At 45.5% G+C, this 16254-nt stretch overlaps 2 protein-coding genes across 9 annotated transcripts in view; both read left to right on the top strand.

The window, feature by feature from the left end:
• The window catches only part of LOC133127395 (ADP-ribosylation factor-like protein 5B), an 11239-nt gene extending 10566 nt beyond the window's left edge, over positions 1-673 (top strand). For both annotated transcript variants that reach the window (XM_061240256.1, XM_061240254.1), the window contains exon 6: positions 1-673. This exon is cut by the window's left edge and continues 1589 nt beyond it. The gene's annotated coding sequence lies outside the window, so the exon portion shown is untranslated.
• Positions 674-2098: 1425 nt separating this feature from the next.
• Positions 2099-15232, top strand: nsun6 (NOP2/Sun RNA methyltransferase 6). 7 transcript variants are annotated; one of them, XM_061239532.1, is made up of 12 exons: positions 2100-2163; positions 2819-2912; positions 3370-3525; positions 4020-4108; positions 4798-4904; positions 5546-5699; positions 5866-5947; positions 6378-6497; positions 10454-10598; positions 10955-11109; positions 11931-12056; positions 14529-15232. In XM_061239532.1, exons 2-12 carry the CDS (start codon positions 2826-2828, stop codon positions 14721-14723), a joined length of 1416 nt encoding a protein of 471 aa, XP_061095516.1. In that variant the 5' UTR covers positions 2100-2163; positions 2819-2825; the 3' UTR covers positions 14724-15232. The 7 variants fall into 7 exon arrangements, with proteins under 7 accessions (XP_061095517.1, XP_061095516.1, XP_061095515.1 ...); XM_061239531.1 differs by having other exon boundaries at positions 2118-2315; positions 2825-2912; XM_061239534.1 differs by having other exon boundaries at positions 2118-2315; positions 4023-4108; positions 10961-11109.
• The last annotated feature ends 1022 nt before the right edge of the window (positions 15233-16254 follow it).

The following is a 16254-nucleotide window of genomic DNA, read 5'->3' as shown; positions in this document are numbered from 1 at the left end:
AGGTTCTGACAGTTTGTCCAGGGTCATCACTGTATTGCTCATTGTGCTCTACAGAATATTCTGGAAAGACCTGAAGCCTGTGGAACTAGCCACCATCATGTGAAGCGTTTGTGTCAAATTTTAGAATGATTCAGAGTTACACGTTATGAATTAGTTTCTTTGGACTATACAGACTGTGGATCCATGTCACCTCTTATATTCTTGATCCATGTCAGTATTTTGTATCATGGATTTAGTTTTTTCCTGGCCTACCTGCCTGCCTGTGTGTTCCCTAGGCAGATAATCATGTTACGCCTGTTGTACATCACGAGGATGGGAGTGCCAGCACGTGTTCAGAGAACCGATCTACAGGTCTCACAGAGTCCTTCAATATTAATGATGTCCTGAGGATAAACTGCAAGCACAAAGGAAACCAGTTCACTCTTGTCAGTTCAGGTTGTCGGTCATGAGATGGATTTCCATACACAGCATTTGTCAGGATGCCTCTTCTGTGTGCTCCGTTTAAGAACAGAATCTTTGGGGGTCACTTAGTATTATTGTAGGACTCTGTAACAACTGGTTTACAACACTACATTAACTTTTGATAAAGTCAGACACTTTTAAAGTTGGATGATGATGTTGATGATTATATATGGGACTAGCATTTCTTTTTTATTAAAATCTTTGAAATGTCTACCTGTTGTCCTTTGTAATTATTCAATCTAATGGCACCATTTAATCTTTCTTCAGATGCCCTTAATTCATACATGCCAGAATACTATACGTCTTATGAATTACATTTTTGTAGTGTGCTTGATAATACATAAAATGTGTTTTATGGCAGACCATGCATATGTATATAATGCCAAAAATCTGATTTGTTTACATGGGAGATATTTTAGGATTATAATGTGCATTATGTGATTTTTAAATGCATTTCTCCATTCTAGCAAAATGGAAGAAAGTGAAGACCCAACCAAATTCACAAGACGCCAAATTACAAATTTCTTCTTACTTAATATACCCCCAACACACTGGCTAGAAACCAACTAAGCCAAAGCCCTCAAGTTGCAGTAATGACTATTCCTCTCAGAGTCACTGTTCAGGTTCATATAAGCTAACCAGAACATGTGAGTGTCTTAAGTAATGAGTGCGCACATCTGCCCATCCTGAGATTATTTGGCTAGAGCACAGATGGAATAGACTTTTAAGCAGGGATAATGTACAGATCGGAGCCCCCTTGATGCTGTTATCTGTTAATTACACCAACCTGCTTCTGGGAAAATATGAAATGAGCCATTTGGCCATTTCCAGCCCTGTACAGGAAACCAAGGTGAGGAATAAATGTTCACTGATCTGTCACAGTAAAACTATTGTGTCAAACTCTTACAGAGTACATATGGTCCATATTGGACTTGCATTTACTTTCTTAAGAGTTTTAATTAACCCCAGACATTTTACGGCGCAGCGATATACCTGCTGAGCCAGTAGGTGACCACAGTAGCAGGTTAGTCCTTGGGTCCAACACCTCCCAAGTGCTGTGTTGGTGCATATTCTTCAGGCCTTGCCCTGTCTTCTGTGCAGCCACTGTGCTGGAGAAAGAAGTCTTTGTAGTCAGAGGTCATTTACTATGTTGACTGAGCCAGGGGGCTTTAAGGTATGTGTTTGTGTATAGGTGGCACTCAGGCCTGCCCTTTGACACTAGAGAGTGAGGACACCTGGCATAATTTCTGACAAGGGTTAAAAGAACAACGAGTTCCAGGTAAAACAAGTTAAAATAAACATAGCTGCTTTCTTTGGGTTTAGAAAGATTAATGTTCTGTCTGGGATACCACACCAATGTAGCCTACATATTTATCTCACTATTGTTAGTTGCACACAGTGTTATTTTGTTTGCATTGTTCTTCAATCGTTGAGAAAGTGACATGAGAAAGCGGAATTGTTTGTATGACAAAATACGTCAAACTCATGCCTGTAAAACAAAAAGCATTTATAATATATTGTTACGATTATGGAAAACACTGAAAACATCTGCTTACATTTGAGGACTACAATTCCCAAGAAATTTAGTCGCGTTGTAATTCTACCTTGTGCACGTAGCCAATCACCACAGCAATGGTCGTGACGTCAAACGTCAGACCAACGTGATCAAAGCGTGCCTTCTTTGAACGAAGTAACGTGGAAGTGAGTGAACCAGTAAACATTAGCTACATTGCTATATTCTTGTAACAATTTGTTTTATGTGCGATTTATTCATGGTTATCTTTGGTGCGGAGTATGTTATTCAGTAGCAGTGTAAGTTAGCACAAGCACGCGATCATGGAACACACTAACTGGTGGGTAAAGTTGGCTACTACTACTAGATCCCAGTTTAAGTTAACAGCTGTACAAGCAGTAGTTGGTTCGGATCACTCGCGTTAGAACTGTAATTACCCGGAACAAGCTAGCTAAAACGGTTATTGCTTACCAACTTTGCTTAGAGACATGTGGTTAAGCATTATGTATGTGAAGCAGTGTGTCTGTCCAAAACGCATTGAATAGAGCAATTTTTATATTAATTTCAGCGTATAACTCCCGGGAGTCGACTGTGCTGTCGAAATAACACCGCATACAATCTGAGTAGGAAGTAGAACGGGGATGTTGTTGATGCTGAGGGAACAGCAGCCCCGTGGACAAAGCATGTAGCTGTCCCATTCTCTGTTGATGAATCTATATTTGGTGGTGTAATATTAACAAGACTCTTATTGAAAAACGTTGAACCTATCAGGGTAGCTAAGTATCAAATAGCAACTGTGTTTTTTTTCTCTTTATTTCCTCTACAACGTTCGTATGTCGGCAGCAACAGTATGCTCAAGAAGAGGTTTATTTTCCCCAAACTTGCTTTAAAGCCAGAAGTACAATCATATCTGAGGAATGTCTTTACAAACAAAGAGGTAAGTATTTTTGTGATTTGATGGTTTGCATTGGCCAACCATGAAGCAGATTTTACAATACAGTTATGGGTTTGTGGTTGCACTCAATCTGCATTTGCAATCAAACGTGCCTCTGTGAACCAGTAACTTTGATGAATGGGTATATAAATGGCACAATTCCGAGGATGTGACATATCTGTATGGACTTCACCCCCTTGCGTGCGGCAACCCTCTGCTTGTGAAATGCTATAGTAGGTTTAAGGAGGAGATTGGGGATGTAGTGCTTTAATGAGCCAATGGGATTAATGGGACAGTGTTAGACTTGGTCTGTCTGCCAGAATCACAGTATGCAGTTTTGTGGACCAATGACTTGGTGCTATCGTCTCTCCTCCCGCACATAAGTTGGCTTCATGCTGCCCATTCAGTGTGCAGCACAACAAGCTTATATGGAAAAACTGCACTGTCCCCCTGTGTCCAGCTGGTGGCAGCAGTGGGCCAGGAGGAGGCAGAGTCTGGGTTTGAGGAGCTGCTCTGTCACCTGTCCCACCCCCCCTCCTTCACCTGTGTGCGGGCCAGCACCCACCTGGAACCTCTGGACATCATCCGGGAGCGGCTGCTGGAGGAGCTCAGACAGGTGAGGGGGAGTCTGCTCTCTGGGCTGTTCAAACAGGGAGCCTTTCTGCTCTGGGCCACGTTGATCACCTGGTTCAGAGAGGAGAAAGCAACAGGTATATGGTGCCTGATAAATGTGTCAGATCTGCTTGCATAGCTCACATGCATTTTTTTCACTCCTGGGCTTGCACTAGTAGGGTTGTCAATGCCCTTGATTTAGGTACATAGTCGAGAGTCCGTAGTACACTGCAGTTTAGAGCAGTGTAGCTGTGCGTGTGTGAGTGCGGCTGGGTGAGTTTGAGGGTGAGCGAATGAGTGAGAGTGGGAGTGGGAGGGAGAGGTAGAGAGACAAAGGGAGAGAGAAAGGTCTTGGCTCCAGCACATGAGCTGGAGGCGTAAGGACATTCCCGTACTTTATCACCCACATATTCCAGATGTTTTGTTGGGTTGTGTTAGCTAGGCTTCTGTGGAAGGAGAGGGAGAGAGAGATCCACTAACTCTGGGTGTTTGTTCCAGCAGATGAGCTCCTACAATGGTGTGGACATTCCCATACTTTCTCACACACAAGTTCCAGATGTTTTGCTTCTTCCTGTCGTCGGCCCCAGGTATGCATAGAATGTTAGCTGTGTGGACAGAAAAACCCCCAAAATTTGCTGGGAATGTCCAGGGTTAACCACGGTCTTAATCTGAAATAGCTGAAACAGCACTACAGCAGAAACTATGCGGTCAGTCATCTTTTTTTAGTTTTGAACATTTCATGGAGTGTGTTAGGCTTTTTGCTAAAGATAGTTCACACTGACTTTACAACACTCCTATCTGGCATACCAGCAGCTCTTAAAGGATAACCAGAAAATAATTTTGAACAACGAAAGGAATTTGATTGGATGTATCCCGTACCATCCCCCCAAAGTCAGAGCACCTTCCCTGTTTTAGTCTGTGGAGGGGCCCTCCGGTCTGGTCAGTACCCGCAGTCTGCCTGTTAAGCTGTACAAAGTCTTCCTCCTACTCATGTCTGCGTGACTTGAGTAGGAGGAATGTGATATGAAGTTGTGTCTGACATCACACGCTTTGGAGACCATATGCTTGTCTACACACTCCAAAATTGATAGTGCAGGTAGCACTGATGATGAATATGACTGGGTTTTTCAAATTCGGGAGATAAATGTGGGAAACGGAAAGTTCTTGGTCCCATTCATGGTTGACTGAGTGTCCTTTGGTCATAGTGCGTCAGTGGCAGCACTGATTTTGGAATGATTCCCCGGCTCTGTATTGTGCCTGGGTTTTGTGTTCTCAGGGCCGCCCTGCCAGAGAACCCTGAGGTCATCGTGGGCACTCAGTGCGGGAATGCAGTGCTGCGTGGAGCCCACGTCTTCGCTCCCGGGATCCTGTCCGCCCCCAAGTGTACGCCCGACTCTGTCCTCCTCAGCTCAGCCAACCCCGTTCTCTTATTTTTGGGGGGCTCTATTATTAGCAGAGTTAAGTGAATGGACAGCCTTTGGATAAATGTGGCAGCTAAATAAGAAATTATTATTCTTATTATGAATGTAGAAGTCCACAGTCAATGGCATCTCTCACCTGAGTCAACGCTAATATTTCTTAATTTGTGTCCGTATGTGGGAGCTGGCTTCTGTGTGCAGGAAGTTAGTTATTTGCTGCATGGTTGTCACTCTTAGAAGGAGAGGGGGGGTTTGTGACACTGGTCATATTTTTAAGTTTGGTACCTCTGGTACAAAGATGATATTCATGTAATTTCCTTCAAAAAAAGATCCATGGTCCTGTGGTTTTCACTTTGAGACGCTGTCATCAACAAAGGTGCTCTTCAAAATGGGTTAAGGCATTGCAAGGCTTTGATGTTACTCGCTGTTATTTAATTATGTATTAGATACCAAGAGCAACTGGACTCCAAAAAAAAGCTTGAAAGCTTTTTAAAAGCTTGACAACAGTTGAAAAACGGCCATTGTGCTGATGGAAGTGGGTCAGGGTGTGGATGCTCAGCACAGTCTGCTCTGGGATTAAACTGGGCTGTGGCTCTGTGATTGTAGACATGAAGGCTGGGGACAAGGTGTCTGTCTTCTCCGACGTTGAGGGGAAGTGCACGCGAGGAGCCAAGGAGTTCCATGGGAAGAAGGTGTTTGTGGGAAACGGGGTCGCCGAAATGGGTCGCGCCAACATCTTCTGCTCCGATGAACCCATCAAGTGAGTGGCAGAGATAGAGATGTTCCGTTATTCGCCAAAATGAACCGTCGTGACCCAGAAAGACCTGAGCAGCAGTAGAAAGAGAGCTCATTGAGAATTGGATGGAAAGGCAGCATTGTCTGTTGTGTGCTGGTCTGTCTAAGTTAACATGGTCCCCGTTGTGCAGAGGTGTAGGTATCCGGATGGTGGAGCCGGTCTATCTCAGCCCCTCCTTTGATGATCTTCTCCCCAGCATGGTGTTCCTGCAGGTAGGGTGCCTGCCTCCCAGCCTTGGGGTTCTGTCCTATCACTTATTTTACCTCCTCGCTTACGCACATCCGTTCCTCGTGCCTAGCTCCACCCATCCTAGGATGCACGGTAAGGAAGCAGGGACAGAGGAATCGAGTAAACGTGAGGCCTTGCTCTTTCAAGCATCAGCATTGGCAGAAGGGGAAAGGTGGATCCACAGGGCGATCATTTTTATGTCATGCATTCTGGAAAAAGACCTCCAAAGCATGTGGTTGTTTCCTTCCTTAAAGATGTTAGTCCATCGATTTTTGGGTCAAGACAAGGATGGATAAAATAAGCGATTGGAATAAGTTCCTGGGCTCAATTTGATATTTTGTATTTAGTCAGTGTGCGCCTGTATTAACTGTGATTTACATGCTTTTTGCTGCCTATCTTCTGCCTTCTCACCAGAACCTGCCGTCCGTGGTGGTGAGCCACGTCTTGGGACCACGCCCCGGGGAGAGGGTACTGGACATGTGTGCAGCTCCGGGGGGGAAGACCACACACATCGCCGCTCTGATGAGGGGTGAGGTAGGTGCAGGGAGGGCGTTCATGGTTATTCAGCTGGCTCTAGAGGCCAGCAGACCTACAGGTACTTCAGGACACTGGAGACTGCAAACGGTATCAGCTCAGCAGACTGCCTGTGTTACTTCAGCCAAGAAATGAAGGCCTGGATTCAGTCAAACCGTGGCCTTAACTTTGACCCTCAATTAAATGCAGGTGTTTGCTATTCTCTTCCCAAACATAGTTTAAGTTCGGAAACCACCAAAAACAACTCCCCAAACTATCTGTGAAGAAACAGATGCTTTTTGTTTTTCACCAAATTGAAGGACAGAAGTTGATTGAATCCAGGCCTGAATCAGGTTGTAAAGTGTCTGTCTGGAAGAAAATAGCAGCAGACGGTGCAGCATAATCAGCTGGGTTGATTAGTCGTACTTATTGCTGTTGGCTACGCTTTACTTCAGCATCTGACGAGGGTAATCACAAGGTCTCTTCATCCATTTTCACCACAGGATATGTGGTACTTGAGGAAGCAACAGAGGCCATCTTCAGACAGACCAATTCAGAGGCTTCTAGCTGTGTGTTGTGCACATAGATTCTGTTAGAAAATGGCTGTTGGGGGGGGGGGGGGGGGGGGGGCGTTGACACATTGCAGTCATGGAACGGGGATGGGTGGGCTCCCATTTCGCCCACTTCCCATCGACACAATTCTCATATTTTTGGCTCTATACACCACCACAATGGATTTGAAATTAAACGAACATGATGTGCTTTAACTGCAGACTTTCTGCTTTAATTTGAGGGAATTTACATCCAAATCAGGTGAACAGTGTAGGAATTACATCAGTTTCTATATGTGCCTCCCACTTTTTAAGGGACCAAAAGTAATGGGACAAACTAACAATCATAAATCAAACTTTCACTTTTTAATACTTGGTTGCAAATCCTTTGCAGTCAATTACAGCCTGAAGTCTGGAACGCATAGACATCACCAGATGCTGGGTTTCATCCCTGGTGATGCTCTTCCAGGCCTCTACTGCTACTGTCTTCAGTTCCTGCTTGTTTTTGGGGCATTTTCCCTTCAGATTTGTCTTCAGCAAGTGAAATGCATGTTCAATCGGATTCAGGTCAGGTGATTGACTTGGTCATTGCATAACATTCCACTTCTTTGCCTTAAAAAACTCTTTGGTTGCTTTCGCAGTATGCTTCGGGTCATTGTCCATCTGCACTGTGAAGCGCCGCCCAATGAGTTCTGAAGCATTTGGCTGAATATGAGCGGATAATATTGCCCGAAACACTTCAGATTTCATCCTGCTGCTTTTGTCAGCAGTCACATCATCAATAAATACAAGGGAACCAGTTCCATTGGCAGCCATACATGCCCATGCCATGACACTACCGCCACCATGCTTCACTGATGAGGTGGTATGTTTTGGATCATGAGCAGTTCCTTTCCTTCTCCATACTCTTATCTTCCCATCATTCTGGTACAAGTTGATCTTTGTCTCATCTGTCCATAGGATGTTGTTCCAGAACTGTAAAGGCTTTTTTAGATGTTGTTTGGCAAACTCTAATCTGGTCTTCCTGTTTTTGAGGCTCAACAATGGTTTACATCTTGTGGTGAACCCTCTGTATTCACTCTGGTGAATAATCTCTTGATTGTTGACTTTGACACACATACACCTACCTCCTGGAGAGTGTTCTTGATCTGGCCAACTGTTGTGAAGGGGTTTTTCGTCACCAGGGAAATAATTCGTCATCCACCACAGTTGTTTTCCGTGGTCTTCCGGGTCTTTTGGTGTTGCTGAGCTCACCGGTGCGTTCTTTCTTTTTAAGAATGTTCCAAACAGTTGATTTGGCCACACCTAATGTTTTTACTATCTCTCTGATGGGTTTGTTTTGATTTTTCAGCCTAATGATGGCTTGCTTCACTGATAGTGACCGCTCTTTGGATCTCATATTGAGAGTTGACAGCAACAGATTCCAAATGCAAATAACACACTTGAAATGAACTCTAGACCTTTTATCTGCTCCTTGTAAATGAGATAATGAGGGAATAACACACACCTGGCCATGGAACAGCTGAGCAGCCTATTGTCCCATTACTTTTGGTCCCTTAAAAAGTGGGAGGCACATATAGAAACTGTTGTAATTCCTACACCATTCACCTGATTTGGATGTAAATACCCTCAAATTAAAGCTGAAAGTCTGCAGTTAAAGCACATCTTGTTCGTTTCATTTCAAATCCATTGTGGTGGTGTATAGAGCCAAAAAGATGAGAATTGTGTCGATGTCCCAATATTTATGGACCTGACTGTATGTGCTACTCTGACTGCATGTATGCAGGCTGTTGTTCTGAGCCTGTAAGACATGAGACTGATTGGCTTAAGCTGTGCCTGTGCTGTTATACTGTTTATTACCTGCGAGTCACACTCTTCTGCCTGAGTCACACAGAAGTCAGTTATATGACACTCACTCAAGGAGTGAACACTGTTGTCCGTGAAGTGGCATTGCCTCACAGCAAGGAGGTCCTGGGTTGGAGTCTGTGAGGCGTTTGCATGTTCTCCCCGTGTTCTTGTCGGTTTGCTCCAGGCCCTCTGGTTTCTTCACACAGACATGCAGGTTAGGTCATTTGGAGAGTCTAAATTGACTGTAGGTATGTGTGAGTGAATGGTGTGTGTGCCCTGCAATTGATTCGCAACCTATCCAGGGTCTGTCCCTGCCTATTGCCTCTCTCGTGACCCTAAGGAATAAGCGGGTATAGATAATGGATGGATATTGACTGCGAGAAAGTCGCAGTAAGCAGCTGTTGAGTTTTTAAGCGTGTGCATTTTGTTTAGCTGCCGTGGTTTGTCTTGATCAGGGCAGCTCCTGGAAGCTTGAAACACAGCAGGTTGTCCCGGTCTATTTAAACCGCCTTTAATCTCAACACTGGAAAACTTTGGAGGGACGCCAAATTTGGGAGGGAATCAAATTGCAGTCATTATTAGAAGTGGAATAGTGCTGTACAGGATTTAAAGCCTTGCAGCACCAGTAGTAATGGACGTTCAATTTAAATGCAAAACACATCAGTCATGTATAGTATAGCCTCTATGATCACCTCAGGTCATTGTGCCTAATTAAGTATGATGAAGAACAGAAGCCTCAGCTGCTTGATCCACAGTTTTCTGTATGGACACTAGGTGGCAGTAATGTGCCATGTTTTTGAGACCCTCACACAAACTGCACGTCGCTACTAGAGTTGCACTCATAGAAATAGATTCAGTTTGAAAACTGAAGTCATCAGTCACTGAATGCGTAGTATATGATCATCTCAAGTCATTGTGTCTAATAAAAGGTTGATGAACAGCAGACCTGTTTCTTAATTTTTGTGTTTTCTGAGTGGACAGTAGGTGGCGGTGTTGTGCCGTGGTTTCCCTTACGCTGGCTGAACCTCCTTTCTCGACAAGGAGCAGAGTGGCAAAATCTCATGTTTTTTTTCCTCACCTACCCAACTGAGCAGCTATAGCTATTCTGTGATTAATCTGTGAATTGTCGTGCAATGTTGCGAAAAACAAAAAACATTCAGTGAGCAGCAGTTCTGCAGTCAGAAACGCCTTGTTAATGAGAGAGGTCAGAGGAGAATGGCCAGACTGGTCAAAGCTGACAGGAAGGTGACAGTAACGCAACTAACCACACATTACTACAGTGGTATGCAGTAGAGCATCTCTGAACACACTATACGTCAAACCTCTAAGTGGCTACAGCAGCAGAAGACTGAATAAGTAAAAAAAAAAAGAATAAAGTTCTCACTGAGTGTTCAAGAAATGAGAAATGTGATCCAAAATGGTGTTTGATTCAGCATAAAAACTGGATTAATGGTAAAACACAGATTTGGCACGTTGCTATATTGAAGATTTTTTTCAATGACAATGACTTGGTCAGAAAAAGGGCAAGATCTCACAGGAGTATAACCCTTACCCTTTCTCACGCTCCTCTGGTTGCAGGGAGAAGTAATCGCTCTGGACAGGATCAATGGCAAGGTGGAGCGCATCCGCCAGAACGCCCAGGTCTTACAGCTCGACTGCATCAAGGCCTTCTGTTTCAACAGCACCCAGGCTGTGTGTACTGAGCATGCCCAGAACCCGGACAGTGAGTCTCTGGCCCTATCCCTAACCGCTTACTTGCCTATTATTGAGTATATAGGTTGAGTTCACTGGATGAGAAAATAATTAGTCAACATTTTCTCAGAAATGTCAGAATGTATTGTATCCCCAGATGGTATATATATTTCCGGGGGGGTTTCGCTGAGTGTATTTGGGAGCACACTTGAAGTAAACCATAATTTTTAGGAGGTCCCATCAAATAAATTAAAATGAAGGGTAAAAACCTAAAGACAGTACATATATTGACAATACAGTAGTTAGGAGGCTGTTTCTGTGCCCTGTGAGTTCTGTAAGAACAGATAATACAGATAAATGACATGTTTGGGTGTACCCGTGTGTCAGCTACAGATGGCCCCCCCTTTCCCGCGGAGAGCTTCGACAGGGTGCTGCTGGACGCCCCGTGCAGCGGTCTGGGACAGCGTCCGAACATGGGCTGCTCCTGGAGCCTGCGGGAGGTCCGGTCCTATCAACCGCTGCAGCGCAAGCTCTTCCACGCGGTGCGTCGTCCGGCTAGCGCACCCCCCTTTATGTTTCTACAGCACTGTGGAAATGTTAGCGCATGGCTAACGGGTCACCTCAAACCCGAGCATCACCTGGAGATCTTCCTTGCCATCTGGAGTCACGAACTGAATGATTTCCCCCAATGACAATGTCTCCTCCCTGTCGCCCATGTCGCCCATGTCGCCCATTTACTTTTGCTGGTGCTTTGACAAACCCTGTCCAGCAGAGGGCAGCATGAGCACGGCTCTTCAGCTTTCCCTTACCGACTCGGCTCTCTTTATGAAATGCTTAAACACATCCAGCAGATGGATTACTGTGGAGAGATCTGGCTCCAAATTGAGGACATAATTTCATACAGGCATCACAAAGAGCTCCTGAAGGGGCTCTCTCACTGTTTCGGGAAGGGTGTTTGAAAACTAGGAGCTGAATAATAGAGGAACTGTTCATTCAGATGGCCTCTATTTATGTTTGTTCTCCCAGTCCTCAATGCCCTGTTATATTTGCGCCTGTTCACTTGTGCCTATTTCCAGAGAGCGCAGAGTGGTACATGGGTCGTCTTGGGCCATGATGCACCTGGTCACTATACTGGGACATGGGTGGGGGAATGGGTGTATTTATGGCAGTATGTACAGTGTGCATGTGTGTGTATATGTATACATGTCCATGTGTGTGTGAGTGTGAGTGTGAGTGTGTGTGTGTGAGTGTGTAAGTGCACTGTGTGTGTGTGTGTGTGTGTGTGTGTGTGTGTGTGTGTGTGTGTGTGTGTGAGAGTGTGTGTGTGTGTGTGTGTGTGTGTAAAACTGTGTTTGTCTCTCAGGCAGTACGGTTGCTGAAGACAGGGGGTGTGCTGGTGTACAGTACCTGCACTGTGACGCTGGCAGAGAATGAGGAACAGGTGGCCTGGGCTTTGGACACATTCCCCTGCCTGTCACTGCAGCCACAGGTGAGGAGACCAACCCTCCCTCCCTCCCTCCCTCCCTCCCTCCCTCCCTCACTCACTCACTCACTCACTCACTCACTCACTCACTCACTCACTCACTCACTCACTCACTCACTCACTCACTCACACCGTACACTTACACACACACGCACACACACACACATGCACATACAGTGCACTTACACACCCACACACACACACACACCCACACACACACACATACAGTGCACTTACACACCCACACACACTCACACACATACAGTGCACTTACACACACACACACTTACACACATACAGTGCACTTACACACCCACACACACACACACACACTCACACATACAGTGCCCTTACACACACACACACACACACACACACGCACACGCACATACAGTGCACTTACACACCCACACACACACATACAGTGCACTTACACACCCACACACACACTCACACACATACAATGCACTTACACACCCACACACACACACTCACACACATACAGTGCACTTACACACACACACATATGCACATACAGTGCACTTACACACACACACTCACGCACACACACAGGTGGCCGTGTCTGGACTGAAGGGCGTTTTATAGTGATGAGACCGTGCAGGAACGTTTGACACATTCCCTTAAACAAAGTGTCAGTGGCACAGCATGTGGTACTGATACAAATGAGCCTGCAACCCCGTGTCACTGTCTGCCTGGGGAGAGAGCCTCGCGGTGCACTATAGCAGAGGACATGAGGCTACCCCCGGCTACCAGCGCCTACGAGTGTCAGCTAAACTATTTACATCACCTTAATACCAATAATATATCACCTCACCTTTTTAACATTATTGTGAAGCAGCATTATAATATAAAAGTGTTTTAATAGTGAGTACTCAGCAGGGTTTCGGTGTATGCAGTATCCACAGAATATCACCCCTGACGGGGAAAGGGTTTTTCTTAATTCTGTTACACACCTGCCACCGGCTGACTGAGCGGCAGTGGTGCATTCTGGGTAATTGTGTTAGTTACTGAGGGAGTGATGGATGTTAGCCGTGTGCATGATGGATATGGCGTTTCTGCACAGTTCAGCACTCACCCTGCTTTCCTGCTTCTGAGCTTTGACACTTAAGCAATGGAATCAATACAAAGGAGTGTAATTGTGCGTTCATAAGGGTAACGCTCTTTTGACAAGCGTCACTTGTGACGGAGATGAGGCATTAAATACATAAATACTGAAAAATATCGATTGGATTTTTTCTCCAGAAATGCTTAGGTATGTAATTTCCCTTGTGAAAGTTGGGTTGTGTATTCGCACTGGCCTGCCAGCGGTTGTTTTTCTCAGAGGAGATGGGTATATTCCCTCCTGTACAACAGGGCCGTGTACTGAAAAGGCTACATTTTTTTACTTGGATCCTAAACATTGATTTTCAGTGCTTCAGGAAAAAAGTGTCACAGAGATGAACCTACTCCACTCAGGCACCGAGTTCCCGCACTTCATTAAGCCTGTCACAAACACACAGTAAATGTGTCAGACCGGTTTATGAGCTGCGAGGCACGTGTCCTTAATTACTGCTGTTTTGTTGACTAAGTTTACTTTCCTTCCCTCAGTGAAGCTTGAAAAGGAATTGTGACGGTTTAGCAAACTAGCTAGCTCAGTAACGTAGATGCAGATAGATTTGAAAATACATTACAGAAAAGCTGCCTGTGAAGTAGTATGTGCACAGAATGGGCGGTTGGCTGAGCTGAACCTGCTGCCTTCCAGGCGTCACTGAGGGAGTCTCTCTGTGGCTCGAGACAGCTGCAGGTCTCAGACGGAGACGCTCTTTGTGAGGTGCCTGATGTATGATACGCTGGACAGAAAGCGGGTGCTTAAAACAGAGACTCCACGGGAGGGGTGAACATCAGAAGAATCCGGTGTTTGTGCTCTGAAAGCTCCCGTGTGCCCACAGATGAAGTGATTCAGCTGCAGATGGGTTCTGGTTCTGGCCCGGGCCTGCATTCCTGCCGTATTTTTAGACGTGTTTATGTTCCTGCTCGCCGGACCCCAAACAGACGGCGCACACCCCCGGCTGGCCTCGTCCTCCTCCCGCCCCGCCCGCTCTGGGCCCCGGCCCAGAACACGTCGGGGATTAAACATCGAGCCGCAGCGTCTCCTCAGACACGGGTTTTAATCCGAACATCTGAAAACAGTGTATGATGGGGACCGGCAGTTATTCTGGGCCTGTCCGTGATAATGTCTATGATCATGGACTATTGTGCGTCTTTAAAATTGATGTATTTTATGATTTTGAGTATTCTTCTTCTTCTTAAAGGGATGTACTTTTGCGAGTTAATTTTGTCATAAATAACACAAAAAAGCAACTATGAGTTTTCTGAAAGGGCGATGACATGTTGACTAAGATAACAGAGTAACCTAACTAAGGTAAGAATGAAAGCGAGAGGTGGTAAAGTAAAGGGTAGCTGTTCTGCTCTCTGCAGGAGCCCCACATCGGAGGAGAGGGGATGCTGGGAGCAGGGCTGTCACATGACCAGCTGCGGCTCCTCCAGAGGTTCAGTCCCGTACGGGAGCCGAGCGGGGATCCGGACCAGGACCCCGATCCCACCGGCGACCTCCTCCAGAGGGCCAACACTGACACCATCGGCTTCTTCATCGCCAAGTTCCTGAAGACCTGACTGTTTACAGCACTCACCTCCGCAGTCATGGCCTTCCTGTGCACCGTGCCTTATTTAGGAGAGAACGAGAGAGAGAGAGAGAGAGAGAGAGAGCGAGAGAGAGAGCGAGAGAGAGAGCGAGAGAGCGAGAGAGCGAGAGCGCGCGAGAGCGCGCGCTGCCGAATGCAGTCCTGCTACTGTTACCATGACAACAGTGACGACACAGCTGCCATGGCGACAGCAGACTGCTGGATCTTTTTGGACGCACATCGGGAAGTAGCGTGCTCGAAGAGGTCACAAGAGGTACTAACGATTCACTGCTCAAGTCGGCCCGCTTTTCTGCGCAGGGTACAAACAGAGAGCACCGTGGTTGTTTACCCAGGTAGAAGCAGCTCTTTGGAGCCCTGAAATTATTGATGTCTTGCATACATGTCTACACATGTAAGTGTTTCTGCAGAAACTCTCTGGACATGCATTGTTTATGTGTTCCGGTGTTTTCAGTCTAAATAAAACTTTCACACTTTTAACACAACTCTTTTGACACGCATCTTTCCCCCCCCCCCCGCTAAGCAGAATCTGACTCTGTTTACCTGTCTCATATGATTCATATCAGGCCATGAGTGCGTATTAATATTGTTGTCATCAAAGCTCTGAATTACACCTCCCTGTGCCTCATTCATCTCCATTACTGAGTATCTTTGAAAGAAACAAGCAGAATGTCTGCAGAAAATTCTCATTATTACTCCCTCATTTAACTGGGGTCTTTTTTAAATCTCATCTTACCAATAGGAAGTGAATGTTACACAACACATTATTTTAATCAGGTATTCTGACCCCAAGTATCAGATTCACATTAACAAAGAAACAGAAGCTAAAAATTATTTCTGTTAAGGAGCAATGTTGATCACCAAAATCATATCCCTGCAAGCGATACTCCACGCATTAAAGATATACTGCTGGGGCTAAAAATACGCTGCTACACTCAAACTCCCAAGAAGAGTGAGATAAGAGATTCATATCCTAGTCGGTACAGAGAATTGTACTAACTTTACTGAGCAAAATGCATAAAACATGAAGCATGGGATGTCCAAGGCTCAGTATAAGTTGCGTAACAGGGTACTAGGGCTCGCATGCCAAGCGTTACTTTAAATCTTTAAACAGTTTTAAAAGTGAGGCCTGCTTGTTTGTGTTTTTATTGCTGGGGACCGAAGATTGCGTGTGAATGTCACCAGTCTCACGAGCGGTAATTGCAGCACACCCGCATCACAGGAAGACGGAATTTTCCCAGCATGCTTGACTGCCCTCTCCTCTCAGGTCAACAACCCTGCGGCCTGGGTGCTGCTGGTCCACCAAAAAAGGTTTAGGCTCGTTTCCTTTAACCGTTTCTTTCGTGTGACATGTTCACCACTCCCACAATGAATGAATAGAAGCCACAGATGCTTAAAATGTGCTTTAAGCAAACGGTAAAGAAATATGGGCATGTAGATGGTATCGGTATCTAGTGACCTACTGCAAATTTATAAAGGCATTTCCACTAACTAGTGGGTTTTGA

This window comes from Conger conger, chromosome 4 (genome assembly GCF_963514075.1).
Source record: "Conger conger chromosome 4, fConCon1.1, whole genome shotgun sequence".
Taxonomy (NCBI): Eukaryota; Metazoa; Chordata; class Actinopteri; order Anguilliformes; family Congridae; genus Conger; species Conger conger.
This window is presented reverse-complemented; position numbering and strand designations above follow the sequence as displayed.